General features: G+C 39.1%; 1 protein-coding gene across 1 annotated transcript in view; it reads right to left on the bottom strand.

Annotated features, from left to right (window-relative positions):
* LOC144606479 (protein NipSnap homolog 2-like) overlaps nt 1-16397 on the bottom strand; it is a 28300-nt gene that overhangs the window by 10685 nt on the left and 1218 nt on the right. The window contains exons 2-7 of the mRNA XM_078422628.1: nt 10228-10367; nt 10090-10135; nt 6277-6371; nt 6102-6172; nt 4115-4255; nt 2981-3012 (exon numbers count right to left, since the gene is read on the bottom strand). Of these exons, the coding sequence (XP_078278754.1) occupies nt 2981-3012; nt 4115-4255; nt 6102-6172; nt 6277-6371; nt 10090-10135; nt 10228-10367 (525 nt within the window). The remainder of the gene's footprint in view (nt 1-2980; nt 3013-4114; nt 4256-6101; nt 6173-6276; nt 6372-10089; nt 10136-10227; nt 10368-16397) is intronic.

Below are 16397 nucleotides of genomic sequence, written 5' to 3'. Positions count from 1 at the left end.
TAATTTTGTCTAATAAAATTAGATAAAAGTGAAAAATGTTGCCAATTGTACTGTTTTGACCCAATATTTTTTTTGTAGCTTGGGGCATGCACATGCAATGGAGTTCTCTAATACAAGTCATATTATTAGAATGTTTCTATGAACACACCACCTGACATACAGATGCCAATCCAAACTATAATTTGCATTGTGATCTTGATACATTGGATAGAATCTAAGTAGAAAACATTTGAGAATGTATTTTCTTTTATACTGTACCTGTAAACATACTTTACTGTACACTGATTTCATGAGCAAAACATTTAAATTTACAGTTTACTTTTATAAAACTATTGTAAATTCTATTCAACCTAGTTAAACATATAATGGAGAAGGGAATAGAGAATAATGCTGAAGCAGAAAAGAAGTCAAACTCAAAGGTAAAGTTTAAACACTATTGTGAACGTCACACAATGGCCTATTGTTGTACTATGGGAAGCAGTTGCTTCAATATTTATTAAAATATGATTTATTTTGCACGTTGATCATTATTGCACCACAATACTCTGGAAAATTTATGGGGATATTATCAGGACTCGAGGGCCTGAGCTATAGGGAGAGATTGGCAAGGCTCAGAATTTATTCCTGGACAGGCATGAGGATGAGAAGTGATCTTAAAGAGGTGTATAAGATCATGAGCGGGATAGATAGGGTAGATGCACAGATTCCTTTACCAAGAGTAGGGGAATCAAGAACCGGAGGACAAAGGTTTAATGTGGGAGAGGAAATATTTAATTGGAACCCGAGGGGCAACTTTTTCCTCAAAGAGGGTGGTGGGTATGTGGAACAAGCTGTCAGAGGAGGTTTGACCGGTACGTGGATCGGAAAGCTTTAGAGGAATATGGGCCGAGCCAGGGTGGATGGGGCATCTTGGTCGGCATGGGAAGTTGGGCTGAAGGACCTGTTTCCATGCTGAATTACTCTAAGTGCAGGCTAATAACATCAACCATCAATAAAAACTTGGTGATGGATGGCAAGTTTAATATTCAGCATTTCTATCCAATGAGCCTTAAAATAAGCAATGGAGACAATAAAATGTCTAAAATCAATGCAAAGAAAGAAAGGAAAAACGGAGTCGGATCAGAGGAGGAATTTGGGAGGTGGGTAAAAGATAGAATGTTGAAAAAGGGTGAAGAAAATAATTATCAGCAAGAGTGGGGAAAGACAGAAGGAAAAAAGTGGTCCAAAAGCCCTTTTGACTTGCCACAAGTGATCACTTTTGCTTTATTGGAAATTCAATGACTGGTCTTGAGAAATCATGTTATTCTTCACATTGTAAGAGGTTGAAAGACTAATACTTTTCAACGTTGATAAATCCATTATTACATCTCATATTATTTAAGTATTCTATGCTTACTCCATCAAAACCAATTTACTGAGGAGTGTGTTGCCATTAGTATCTGCATGAATCTGCATGAATGAAATTATAGTTTCAACTGTTCCCTTTCTGAGTTAGAAAGATTAAAGTGGCACTGTAGGAACATAAATTTGCTCTTTAAAAGATATTTAAGCATTACCCCAACATTCTTCAATGTGTTTAATTTCTTTGTATTATGCAAAAACCGTGATTACTTAAAATTTATAGCTCATTCAAACTGTCAGTATTAGGAGTCTAATAATAAAGCAATATAATTATCTTTTCCTCTTCACCAGATACTTAGAATTTGAACGTAATTAATAACTTGCCCAAACTTGCCATCATTTATCCAACCATTATCTCGACACTTTCACAAATATGGAAACTGGCAAAACTAGAAAATAGATACTCTAGAATTATTAAGTTCTTTAAAAAGTTTTAAGTTCTTAACAATTAAAATGACCTAATAATTACTCTTAGCTACCTATGTGGATCTCAATAACTTTACGTCGTCACTTCAAATATAGCTTTGGACTTCAGTGGCTGAGACAGCTAAAGAATGTTTCACACAATAGTGGTTGACTCAACACTCCAGTCTGAAGAAGGATCTCGACCCGAAAAGTCACCATTTCCTTTTCTCCAGAGATGCTGCCTGACCTGCTGAGTTACTCCAGCATTCTGTGTCTATATTCGGTGTAAATCGGCATCTGCAGTTCCTTCCTACTTAAATAATGCTTTAACTAATTAAAATCTCAAACTGTACAGAGAAAAAAACAAGAATAGGAAAAATCAGAATATCAGTGGGTACAGTTCATAGAAGGAAACTAGTCAGTCCCTGAAACCTGGACTGGTGCAATAAAAATTCCCTCTTCAAGGATACATGCAATTCTCTACCAGAAGTTATTAATTGAACTAAGGCATCAAAGTAGGTGATATGAGTTAATTAATACCACAGGAGAAGGAAGGATGGAAATCTTTAAACATTCCCAAATTTACCACATTGGAATAGTAAGAAAGGGTATTATTTGCAATGTGGCAGCTATTACGAGTGAATTAAATATGGAACCAGATAGTACAGCCTTTTGTCAAAGAACAATTGAGGTTTTAGACAAGATAAATTTGTTGTAATGGAAGAGGATGGATACTGTTTCACGACTCATCACACAGACTCGCATTTGTTAGTTTTCCCACTGTAATCTTTATAGTGTGGATAGGATAAAAAAAATAGGCTGCAATGTTTAGGTGGTAGTGAGCATGGAATTGGAAACAATTCATAAATCTTAAGAGGCAAATGCAAGGATACTTAACAGATGGAAAGTTGCAGAAATTGAGCATGGGCTCTTTCAGAATGCAGGCAAAATTTCTGAGGACTCTAGTAATAATACACATCTAAAAGAACTAGTTAATAATATCAGCTATTCTGAAATGTAAAACAGATTAGAATATCCAACAATTACTCCAAATTAAAGGATCACAATTACTGTTTTTTTCAATCCATTATTGCCAAATAACTTCACAATGCAAATTTCAGTGTACCTAATGTACCAAGGGTAAATTGTACATGAGCAGTAGTATGCCACTCACCAGTTATTACCCCATTCAATCATTGTTCCTGGCTGGAAAAATCATACCAATATTAAAACAATATTAAAATTCCATTTACAAATATAATGTAATAGGACCTCAGTATTTTTGTGATTTAAAAAAAAAGACTATACAAGTTTAAGGTGAAGAATTTATGTAAACTAAGGTATCATACAAGCTACATCTACTAAAATATAAAGTGAAGCACAAATGATCTAATTAAGATATTTTTCTCATATTGTTAACTCATTTAGTCTTGACATCATAATTTCAAGGCAGAAAATGATGTCAAGACTAGATGAGTTAACAATATGGCTTGCACAATTATGTACAGGTTGCATAGAGCAAGGATAATATAGTGGGGAGGTACACTTGCAATCGGTACCGAAGAATATCATAATGGAACGGCAGACAGACAAGTTTAGGCAGCCTAAGAATTGTGACAAATTTCTTTGTATGAAATTTCATATGCTCGTAGGCTTGCCTAATACTCAAAATAACAGAAAAGCACGTGACAACTTTGTGATTCCAAAGTCTGGCTGGCACTGCAGGAATGCAGAAGGAGAGCAACAGACCTGCTGTGCCTATGCTGGATTTTACATCAGGCTCAATTATGTGTCTATACTGCCTTCCCAATAAGCTTGCATTTTCTTCAAATATGTTCAGAAAACCAAATATCATTGGTAAAACTGATATCATCACCAGCTCCAATAAACAGAGCAGAAGTAAACTGGAGCTCAAGCATTAAAAAACCCAGAATAAAGTGTAATCTTGAAGAAAAAAAATAAATTAACAGAATTAAGTGCACACTTGAAGCAGATTGGGGAACGATCCGATAAATAAAACATTAAAAGTGGCAAACAATGCCAACTTAGTTTGCTGCAGTTGGTAGGTTTAAGGTTGCTGGTCATTTAATAGCTGTTATTGGGAATCAATAAAATCTGAAAAACTAGTATTTCAAGTGTTATTCAAGGATTTATTCATTAGCATGCATCAAATTATTCTTTAATGCTTTACGTTTTATCACAATCAACTAAAGCAGGATTCTTTTTCAGTTTTGGTCAATTATAATACTCTTCAATAATTCAGAGGGTTCTATTACAATCATAACTGTAGAAAACACATGTTCCTTACCCTGAGCTGGTACGATCTGAGCTCGTAAATATTGGGCCCTGACCTGGGCAAAGGCTCATTCCAGAAACTGAATTCTAAAAGCAACTGGTTTTTCCGAGAAAGTAGCATTTTCCCCCTTTCCCTCCTAAACTCCATGAACTCCTGCAAAATAAAGTCTTAAATTTCACTAGTAGCAAAGTCGAAAGTTCACACATAGTCTTAAAATCACGACATAGAAAAAAAATCCTGCTTTTAATGAAACAGAATACAGATCCGCTGTTCTTCTTGGACTATTTTAATACCAGCTGCTTCAATATACGTCAATTTGTTCCTCCTTCCTAGAAACCTGGCCTCCATGCTCACATCACTGTAGCAAAATATATATAGCAGGCAAGTAGTTGGGGACAGAATGCTGAAAGGCCTTGAAAACTATTGCAGATCCAGCAGATTCTTAAAATTAACAATTCCAAGGTAAATAACTAGACTATTCAGGATGCAAGGCAATCTATGCTTCGGACAATATTGAGAGATACTGGTCCTCTTCAATTACAGCCTCGAGTATCTGTCTGAGTATAGTTATGTCTGTGACACCAGGCCTGGCTCTGAGGCACAGCATGGTATGGTGTGACACCAGGCCTGGCTCTGAGGCACAGCATGGTAGGGTGTGACACCAGGACTAGCTCTGAAGAGCAGCATGGTACACAAGGTATTCTGGCAGCAAACGGGACTCCACAATGGTGTGTTCCCTTCCTGGTGCCATGGTCATGGATGTTTCGGAGTGGCTGCAGTACATTCGCAAAAGGGATTATGAGCAGCCAGAAGTGGTTGCGCACGTTGGCTCAAATAACATAGCTAGGAAAAGGGATGTGGTACTACATAGTGAATATAAGTAGTTGGGCAAAAAGGCAGAACGTCTAGGGTAGTGATTTTCAGATTTCTCCCGGTGCCATCTACTAGTGAGGTAGGAGTAGGCAGATAGGGCAGATTAATGCATGGCTGATTAATTGGTGCGAGGGGCAATGTTTCAGTTCTTTGGACCATTGGAATCTCTTCTCTGAACCACTGCATTCTGCACAAATACCCTCAATCGGGGTATCGAGTATAGAAGTTGGCATGTATGCTACAGTCGTACTAGACATTAGTGCGGCTTCAATTTTAGTATTGTGTTCAATTTTGGTTATCCTGCTTTAGGAAAGATGCCAATAAGCAGAAAAGAGTGCTGAGAATCTTTGGAGGACGTTGTCAGGACTCGAGGCCCTGAGCTGTACGGGGAGGTTGGGCAGGTTAGGACTACATTCCTAGGAATGCAGGAGGCTCAGAATCATATCACTACACTGTGAGCAATATCAATTCAAGTTGTTACTGTGTACTAAAGCACTCTACCACATCTGAAATTGTCAATGTTGAAATCACGATCTCTAATGGGCAAGGGAAATAGATTGAAGTCAACACTAATCAGTGTCCTGATATGTTAACCCGAATGAACTATTTAGGATTTCTATAATTTTTTTAACACAAATCTGGCTAACTTGTTTTGGCTTAAGTATGTTCTGCAAATGGAAGAAATCTAACAATGAACAAAAAAAAAGAGCTTGGTTTTCTGACGTTTCTTTCTGGAACAACATATTGGATTATATGCTACGTTTTCCACTTGAAAAATGGATGAAACATTGTTTCCCGAAAAAAAAAGTTCTAAAACCTTTCCCTAACTCTGATGTCTATTCTGGTAAATTTAAGATATAAAAATAGATACTGCTGGAAATACTCATCAGGTCATGCAGCATCAATGGAAAGAGAAATAGTTATTGTTTCAGATCAAAGACCCTTTCTCAAAAACTGGTTCTCTCACACATACTCTGAATGTTTCCAGTATTTTCAGTATTATGCAGTTTAAAAAAAAAACTTTCTTCTGGTAAATAGAGCAGAAGTTCAAATACATAATGTTGCAAGTTTTACAATAAACTGGTCTTTCTTCACTGTGTTATAAACAAATATTTTCAACCACTACCTTATTTTGTCTCAGCTTATTCATTACTTCTGTAAGCGTAGGGTAGCCTCCACTGTACTTCCAAAGGTGGACTGAAAGAGACATCACAAAAATGAGATCCACCATAACAAAAAAAAATCATATTCCTAATGGCTTTAAATACACTATATGATTGTGCCGCATAAAACATTCTTACCAGCTTGATCTTGCTCTCCGTACCACGTGTTCCATGTCCCAACAAGTTCACATGGATAGTTCTCATCTTTGTGAATTTGTGGTAGTATATCTATGCTGCAAAGAACAAAGAATTTCAAACATTTTGCATCCTCTGCAATTTTGTAATATTTTTGAATTTCTGGATCGTAGATTTGATGTTTAAACTAGTGATATGTGCTTCAGAATTTTCCATAACACAAAATAGGTAAAAGAAAAAGTTGATCTGAGATAATGAAATGCATACATAAATCTTTATGCAGTACTTCAGCAGATCTGTTTAATTAAGTGCACATATCATAAACACCAGCAATCCCTAATTTTAATCCATCAACTGTCCCAATTTAATTCTCAACACCTGAACAAAATCTCTTTTCTACATTTCTATTTAAACACAAATGTGCCAAAAATAAAAATTGCATGTCGCATGACTGAAGGCGGGAGAATATTTTTGTAGATATATTTCAGGTAATTAATAATCACTGTAACATATTTAAAATGCTGCCTCAAAGTTTTTATTTCATTTTTTAAAATTTCATTTTTAATTGTATTGGGGAATTACACGTGGAATTTGGCACTTTTATATTCTGTTTGACACATTTATATCATGTTGGTATTTATTTAGCAGAATATTGACCAACTATCCAGAGTGCTGAAACTCTAATGGCATGGCAATATAAATTTCCAATTGCCACTAGAAGTTGGCATTTTTAATAGCTGGAAGTGATGCTGCGTAAAATGACATATTAAACTAAGTTTAGCACGCAATGATATGCCTGTTAGTTTTTTTTTTAATGGTGCGATATGATGGCCTTTTTACGATTCAACAAATCAAGGGATGGGCTGACAAAAAATAAACCAAAAAGGATAGAGTAAAATAAAAAGAACAAGGAAATGTTAAAAATAGTAAGAAATGAAACAATTTGTAAATACATTTAACATTTCCACAATCATAATGCAGCAAATGTCTGGTCACTCATTTTTAATGTGGCAATATCATTAAAACTGTATTTTGGAAAAGAATATAGAGTCATAGAGTGAAACAGCGTGGAAACAGGTTCTTTGGGCCAACTTGCCCGCACCAGCCAACATATCCCAGCTACACTCGTCCCACCTACCAGCGTTTGGTCCATATCTCTCCAAATCTGTCCTATCCATGAACCTGTCTATTTCTTAAACGTTGGGAAACCTCCTCTGACAGCTTGTACACCCACCACCCTTTGTGTGAAAAAGTTACCCCTCAGATTCCTATTAAATCTTTTCCCCTTCACCTTAATAAACCTATGTCCTCTGGTCCTCGATTCACCTACTCTGGGCAAGATACTCTGTGAATCAACCTGACCTATTCCTCTCATGATTTTATACACCTCAATAAGATCACCCCTCATCCTCCTGCACTCTATTCCTTAGAGTCCCAGCCTACTCAACCTCTCCCTATAGCTCAAACCCTCCAGTCCTGGCAACATCCTTGTTTGGATCCGTTAAATTTATTGACACAAAGGTGCATGTAATACCACAAAATATATTTTCAAATGATAAACATAAGCTAGTTCTAATACAAAAGCCAAAAAATATAGAAAATGTTGCAGTCGCTCAGCGGGTCAGGCAGCATCACTGGCGAACGCTAGGTAACGTTTCGGGTGGGACTTTTCTTTGGATTGATTGTAATAGGGAGGGAGAAAGGGAGAGGTGGTGTGGGACAAAACTTAGCAAGTGAGAGGTGGATACAGGTGAGGATTTTTTGTGAGTGGCAAATGTTTTGCGAAGAACAGAGATGAAAAGACAAATAGTGGGAGATAAGGATTGAAGAGGCATGAGATGTGAAGCCAGAGGAAGAAATATAGGTGGAAGGGGTTGGGGGGGGGAAGGGAGAAATGGGTGTGTATCCAGGTGGCGCACAAGGAGGAGAAAGAGAGTTGTTTAATAAGGGGAGGGGGGGGGGGGGGGGGGGGGGGCGTTGTTTACCTATAATTGGAGACTTCAATGTTTATACCATTCATAAGTGGAAAATGAGGTGTTGGTCCTCCAGATTGCGTATGATCTCCCTCTGGCACTTGAGGTGGCCCAGGACAGAAAGGCCAATATGGGAATGGGAGGGGAGTTAAAATGGTTATCAACCAGAAGGTCCAGCAGGCCTTTTCGGAATGAGCGTGTTTGGCAAACAGTCGCCTGTTCTATGCTTGGTCTCAACAATGTAAAGGAGGCCACGTTAGGAGCACCAAATGTAGTACTTTCAATTATTTTCTTCAGTTATTGTTTTTTTAATTTTTCTGAAATTTACTACTCAAGATTGGTGAGCTTCACCAGCTTTGAAAACCTATGATATTTTAGGGATACGGTTTCTGATCTATGCCTTCTGAGTACCACCACTGGACTCAACGGAGCAGAGTGCCTCAAAACAAAGCTTTTATATCAGGCTCAGATGAGTGCAGGCTTGCAGAAACCATAGACTGAAATTGCAGGCAACAGATTCAGCCCAGCATAATCTAGTGAAACTTATCTTAGTTAGTACAACTGCATTGCAGGTAGCAGGTAGTTCTGTTATAACGCGTGTTCACATAACATGAATTGGATATAATGTAATTGATGAATTGGGGAATACTATTTGTAAAAGTGGGTTGAATTTGTTATAACGCAATTTTAATCTATAACTAGAGGACTACTTAGAGGTTTCTTTGGAAATTGACAAGCGGAGAGAAAATAAAATCAATGCTGGAAGAATAACTTGTTTACATGTAATTTCCATTAACATAGAAACATAGAAAGTAGGTGCAGGAGTAGGCCATTTGGCCCTTCGAGGCAGCACCACCATTCAATATGATCATGGCTGTTTATCCAGAATCAGTACCCTGTTCCTGCTTTTCCCCCATATCCTTCGATTCCACTAGCCCCAAGAACTATATCTAACTCTCTCTTGAATACATTCAGTAAATGTACATTCAGTAAGCAGACAGCATTACCCCCCCTCCCCCCACCTATTTCCACTGATGCAGTTATTTTTATACCACAATTTTCCAAGGTGCAAGGTCTTTTAGCAACACAACTATTGTGTTACAGCAAAATGATCTGTATTTTTATTCAAAGTAGTGACAATTACCTACGTAGTCAAGTTTTTCGTCGTTCGAAAACAGCAATAAATTGTTATTGGACACTTTTAAAAAATAGTTTTATATGACTATTCATGCTTCATAAATATTACACATTTCTTCAACCAAGGTAATAAAATTATTTCAAAGTTACCGTTGGAATATTAAAAAAATCATACTGATTGTTAATCATTCAGAAATTATTTTATTAAATAAGAACATTGCATTAAATGAAGACAAGCTTCATTTAAGAACAAGCTAGATGCATGAAAAATGTTCCCAATGTTGGGGGAGTCCAGAACCAGGGGCCAGTCTTAGAATGAAGGGGAGGCCATTTAAAACTGATGTGAGAAGGAACTTTTTCATCCAGAGAGTTGTGAATTTGTGGAATTCTCTGCCACAGAGGGCAGTGGAGGCCAAATCACTGGATGAATTTAAGAGAGAGTTAGATAGAGCTCTGGGGGCCAGTGGAATCTAGGGATATGGGGAGAAGTTGGGCACAGGTTTCTGATTGTGGATGATCAGCCATGATCACAATGAATGGTGGTGCTGGCTCGAAGGGCCTCCTCCTGCACCTATTTTCTATGTTTCTAAGACAAATTTCAAAGATAGAAGAACAGTAAAATGTGAAATAGAAGCATTCCAGATAATCAAACTATGATTTTTTAGCAAACAAAAACAGAAAAGATTGGACATTTTTTTAATCTTACCAAAGTTTGCTGTAAGCCTCCAGGCATTCTGGTTTTACACTGTGAACTGGAAAGAAAATATTAAAAATTATGCTGGGAAATTCTTGAAATATAATAAATACATCCCTCAACAGATTAGAAAACACTTTGAATACTTACACTGAATTTTGTATAGGTTGCTGGTTTCCTTTTTAGCTAGCAAATTTGAATGAGCATCCTTACGTGGATCCACCTTTCTGACAAACAGCGATTTAAACCAGCTATCCTCCCTGTTGTTGAATGATGTAGCAGACAATGCCCTGCACAAAAACATGACCAATTACATTCCATGCTTTCTCCACCCAGAACAGTGTGCCTTGCATGACAAAATACATCACCACCTATTCATTATCCTTTGGCACATCTTTGAACATATCAGTTTAATATTCTTGTTCTCTATTGATGACCCAAATGCAGTGAAAACTTACTCAATTAAGTATGGTCAACTCTTTCCTTCTTGTACTGTGGTTTCACAGTCAAGGTGATTTTCACCTCAATCTCAACTCATCTTGCACTTTATCACATGTTGGCTGCTCTTCTATATTCTCTGTGATTAACACACACATACCTATGGTCACCTGTTAAAGTTCAATCCGTGCTTTCAGACAACAAACCACATTAGACACCTTAAGAAAGTAACGATACCTTTTTATTCACGTATGCGGGTGTGGGAGAGCAACCCGAGTATGGCTACATACTCACTGTCCTTCGTGGTCCCACACACTTGAATCGTGCACAGACTGTACATTTATACCTGAGTATTCACGGGTAGTTAATCACACATTGCTCAGCACATTCTTATCTTTTCTGGCACCAGTTCTTATCTGGATCAGACTTGTTTTTCTGTGTGGTTTTACTTGAACAATCCGGCATTTTATTTTATAGTCACACCTTGGTTCTGTTTTTTTTGTCATGCACAACATCGCAATTTCAGCTAATCACAGCATTTTTTCTTGTTTCCACATTTTTCTTGTTTGTCATTCCTCTGCAAATTTTAAGATTATTTCCTTCCCTCCTTATATCATTACATGATAACAATTAAAGTCCCTGCGAAGCACAGAGTGGTAAAACAGTCACAATCTTCCTGAGATCAAAATATTTCAAGAAACACAGAGGTCGAGGGAACAGTAACTTGATCTTCTCACGGCTCGTCGGACATGGACATGATGAGAACTTTGCCGCACCCCATATACCAGATTATTTCCCCAGGTTCTGCCCATACGGGCCAGCCCCAGGACAAAAAGGAGGGTCAATAGCCGCATTGTCCTCTCTTGGTTTTCCGATCCGTTTGCAGTTAGTTAGATGTATCCAACGGGGGTGGTCTTCAACCTTCACGGCGGTGGGTGTTGTTAGTAGCACTTGGTACGGTCCCTTCCAGCGCGGCCCCAATTTCATCCGATCCCAGTTCCTTATCAGTACGTAGTCTCCTGGTACTATGGACTCATCCCCATATTTAACTGGTAGTGGCTTCTGTGCCTCTCGTACTTGGGAATGCAGGACTGATAAGGCACGGGTTAATTGCTGTACATAAGTAATTAATTCATCGATGAGGGCATGGAGGTCAAAACTAACTTCCACACTTTTAGTTGCACCCCAGGGGGTACGTAGCGGCTGACCGTACATTATTTCGGCCGGTGTTAGCTCCGTGTGGGGTCACCCTCATTTCAAAGAGGGCCAAGGAAAGGACCTTAACCCAACTGTGCCTTGTTTCCTCCGTTAGTTTAGCCAATTTGGTCTTTAGGGCTCCATTTGTCCTCTCGACCACGCCGACGGCCTGTGGGTGGTGAACACAGTGGAATTGCTGTTTAATGTTAATATGCTGACACAATTCTTTATTAATCTTTGCGATAAAGCGGGGGCTGTTATCTGAACTAATAACAGTAGGTAGCCCAAAGCGAGGTATAATCTCTTTTAAAATAAATGTTACCGTAGTCTCAGCTGTCGCATTTGTAGTTGGCAAGGCTACAATCCACCGACTACACAAATCTACGATTACTAAACAATACTGATAACAATGTGCCTGTGGCAGCTATATGAAATCTACTTGTATATACTCAAAGGGTTGGCCTGGCATTGGTGTCACTCCCTTTGGACATTTTACTGTCTTTCCGGGATTGTTTCGCCTGCAAATTTCAATTTTCCGAGGCTTGTTTTAACGGCTCCTGGTGCATTCTGTGATGCCACCATGTTTCTTTTGCCATCTAGACCATTCCCTCATTACCAGCATGCGTAAGGGAGTTTAAAAGAACGGGAAGAACAACATCAGGTACACAAACTTGTCCGAGAGGGGTGAGCCAGAATCCCATCAAGGAGTCAATGGCGCAGGCCTCTCGTTTCCAAAGATCGCGCTGCGTAGCAGAGGCGCACCACTGCATTAACTGTACATCACCAATGTCTGGCAAGGCCGTTCTGCCTACTAGAATCTTTTGTTCTATGGGGACCATGGTGCAGGATTCACAAGCTGCTGTGCGGGCAGTGATGTCAGCAAGGGCATTTCGCTGGGAAACATCGTCTCGGCCGCCTGTATGGGCATTGCACTTAATAATGGCCAGATGGGCCAGAAGGGCTAGGGCTTGCAATAGGTTGGTCACATAAGTTGCATTCTTGAGTGGTGTTCCAGAAGAGGTAAGAAATCCTCGATGTTGCCAGAAGGCGCCTAAATTGTGGGCGACTCGAAAAACATAGTGGGAGTCAGTGGAAATGTTCCGGCCAATGGATTTGGCATTGTTCTCATTGGCATTATCTTTTTAGTTTTCTGTTGGTTCTCGGCCTCGCGTTTCCTTTCTGCTTTTTCTTTCACTCTCTCACTGATGGATTCAAGTACTGCTCCTCCTTCTGCCTCAGCCCTTTCCCCTCTTTTTCGTCCTCCTTTTCAGTTTCCCAGTCGCTATAGGTATCATCTTCTTCTGGGGGCGCCCTTTCCTGTGGGGGTGGCGTAGCCCCCAGACGGGATCTTAGTGGGGCAGTTCCTGCTCTTAGGGACTGGTGGCCACGGGCATATGGGGGAGGTGGCTTACACCATTCCCGACTTTGTTCCTCATCCCCCTCTTCTATAAACAGGGTTGCCATGCCAAACAAGGGGACCCTGGAGTTATTTTGCTTAGGTTTCCGTTTTTGCATAAGCAATTGTTTACAATTCTGTTGGCCAACTGCATTTTTGTCTTGCTCTGACCTTTACGTTTATCTGGGTCTAAGTAACACATGTGCTGTACTGGAGCTCCACCATCACTCTTATCCAGGGCTTGTCCCATTTTCAGCCCTCTTATTACTACTAATTTACCACAAACCCCACTTTCCTCTCCGGGAAACTAGTTTAACGTAGTATGCACTGACCAATTCACAAAAAATGTACTTCTCTAATAGGCTCAGACCTCAGCCTCCCTGAGACTGGTTACACAATTTGAACTGACCAATTCATAAAACATACTTCTCTAATAGACACAGACCTCAGCCTCCCTGAGACTGGTTACACAATTTGAACTGACCAATTCATAAAACTTTCTTACCCGGTGTTGTCTTCTATGAGGCTCTCGGCAGGGAACCAGACCTACCTCAGATGAGGGACCACGGTATTCCCGGGAACTTGCTCGGGAGTTCAGACTCAATGGATCCGATCATGCACTTTTACTCCCTTCGAGGTCCCGGCCAGACCGCAGTCGTCGGAGATGGTCCCAGCGAGATCCTACCGACTACGCCAATGTTAAAGTTCAATCCGCACTTTCAGACAACAAACCACATTAGACACCTTAAGAAAGTAACGATACCTCTTTATTCACGCATGCGGGTGTGGGAGAGCAATCCGACTATAGCTACATACTCACTGTCCCTCGTGGTCCCACAAACATGAATTGTGCAGACAGTACATTTATACCCGAATATTCACAGTTAGTTAATCACACACATTCCTCAGCACATTCTTACCTTTTCTGGCACCAGTTCTTGTCTGGATCAGACTTGCCTTTCTGTGTGGTTTTACTTAACTATTGGGCATCTTTTCTTTTTAGTCACAGCTTGGATGTGTTTCTTTTGTCATGCACAACATCGCAATTTCAGCTAATCACAGCATTTCATCTTGTTTCCACATATTTCTTGCCCGAGTCGTTCCTCTGCAATTCTAAAACTCTTTCAACCTACATGGCCTTGCCATACCCAATGACTTCAGTACTTCTGTCACCTAAATGTCACAGTCATTTCTGATGTATCATCCATCAACCACAGCACTCTTCCCTACAAACCCTTTCCAATTTGTTTCTCAGCCTGCTCTTAAAACCATACCACTCCCAATTGATTTGAATATACAGTACATGTTTTAAAAATCTCAACTGTCATGTCTTTGGTCCTCCATTCCCCCACATCATATCTGAAATGATTGAACAGATAACCAAAACAAACTTTTTAATGTCCGAGGGCCCATTGTAATTATCATTTTTTCTCCCCTGATACAGTCTTCAGATCTGGTCTCTTAAGCCCCAGAGATGCAAGTCAGGTTGGATATGCAAGACAATTAGTTTTGCCACTCAATGTCAGATTTGCTGAATCCCATAAAGTACCATTAGGTCAACTGCTCACTTCTTTGTTCAACAATGAATACACCAGAAGTGTGGCATTTTTGCTAGCTTGCAAATTGGCTTCTTAAATTGCTCATCCATTCTTCTATTTGCAATCCTCCAATTATATCCCATTTACACTGCTATTTCTGCCACTTTCCTTTTTCCCTTCACCCAAACTAATGTTGCATCTCAATCACCTAGTCAATCCATGTTCTAACTCACATCTTTCTCTAGCTTTGTTCTAATCTTCCATCATGAACATATAAAGACCTCATTTCATACGATTCCTGTTCTTCACCCCTATGTTTACCAGATTGCTACCTATCCACCTTCTTTGCCCGAGCTTCATGTTAGTTGATGATGTTAGTAGTTCTTTCCCATCAAGTGCTGTTCCCCCTCCCTCACTCCTTAAAATGTATAGTCGTCATCCCTCCATATAGAAAACACTATTTAATTTCTTTCCAAATGCAATCCATCTTCTCCACTGGAGAAAGTTTTCGCATTCTCATTGCTGCAAAACAGTTCCCATCAAAACCAGCCATGACATCATAGGATTGCAAAAAATATTCATTTGTGTATGCTGACAGTGTCTTTTACCCATCTACCAATACCCGTAACCTATTCATTGTCTCCAGTCATCAGTATATTTGCCTGACATTAAACACCGTACTAGCACGCTTCCTTCGACTAATATGAAGCCCAAATCCATGCATTCCTCCAGCAATTTTCTGAAAATAAACCTCAATGTCCAGGAACATGGCATAATATCTAATTTGTGCTTCAGAGCAGATATCCCTGTCATAAAAGTGAATATTTTAATTTCTATAATATCATTCAATTCCACCGCTGCCTTTGCTCATCCTGTCATGTCTTTATTAGCTTTTGATTCAACTATTCCAAAGCATTCCTGGTCAGCTCTTTTCATTCAATCCTTGTCAAGGTTCTGTTCTTAAGATGCTGATGAATACTTTCCATTTACCCATCACTCTGCGCTTGATGAGTTACATTAATTCCCAAATCAGTTTTAAAATTCTCATCCACATTTTCAAATCTCTCTGTGGCCTCCATTCCCTATTTTTTTTCTTGTCCTATAATCTTTAGATATCAGTAATCATTTCATCTGTAATACTTTCTTATTTGATCCTCCAAGACGCTAAGTAATATCCCATCTCCTTAAATCTACCTGTTTTTTAAAATCTCTTTCATTCTTCACAAGTGCTACCTAAAGTTATTACACCAGGGTTTTAGACACCTGTCCCAATGTGTGGCAATGCTTACATGTGTTTTGTTAATGCACCTATGCTTGACAAAAGATAGTTTTATGTGACAATGTCTTGGAAAAGTGGGAAAGAAGAAAATAGGTAGGGAACTGAAATCAATGTAGAAAAGTGATTAAAATTCAGAAAAAAACCAAACGCAGGCTAGGAAACCTGGCATTTGACATGGTCAAGTGTAAAGCGATGTTGTACAGGACACAAGAAGAATTTAAGGGGTACTAGCCGATGAACAATTTAATCAAATAGAACACCAGGAAAGATAACTTGCACAAAGTACTGGTCTAAAAGCATGTCAATAAAAGACATGAAAGTGTCACAGCATTATTTTGACAAACATGAGGGAGGGCAGCCAATGACCAAATCAATAAATATACCTTAATCAACTTCAGTGAAAATGGTCATCTGGTTAATTACCACAACGTTATTACTGCTGTACATTTCTGAAATCATAACAGTGATTGCA

This window comes from Rhinoraja longicauda, chromosome 26 (genome assembly GCF_053455715.1).
Source record: "Rhinoraja longicauda isolate Sanriku21f chromosome 26, sRhiLon1.1, whole genome shotgun sequence".
In the NCBI taxonomy this organism is placed as follows: Eukaryota; Metazoa; Chordata; class Chondrichthyes; order Rajiformes; family Arhynchobatidae; genus Rhinoraja; species Rhinoraja longicauda.
The sequence above is the reverse complement of the archived record's forward strand: the minus strand, read 5'-3'. Positions and strand labels throughout refer to the sequence as shown.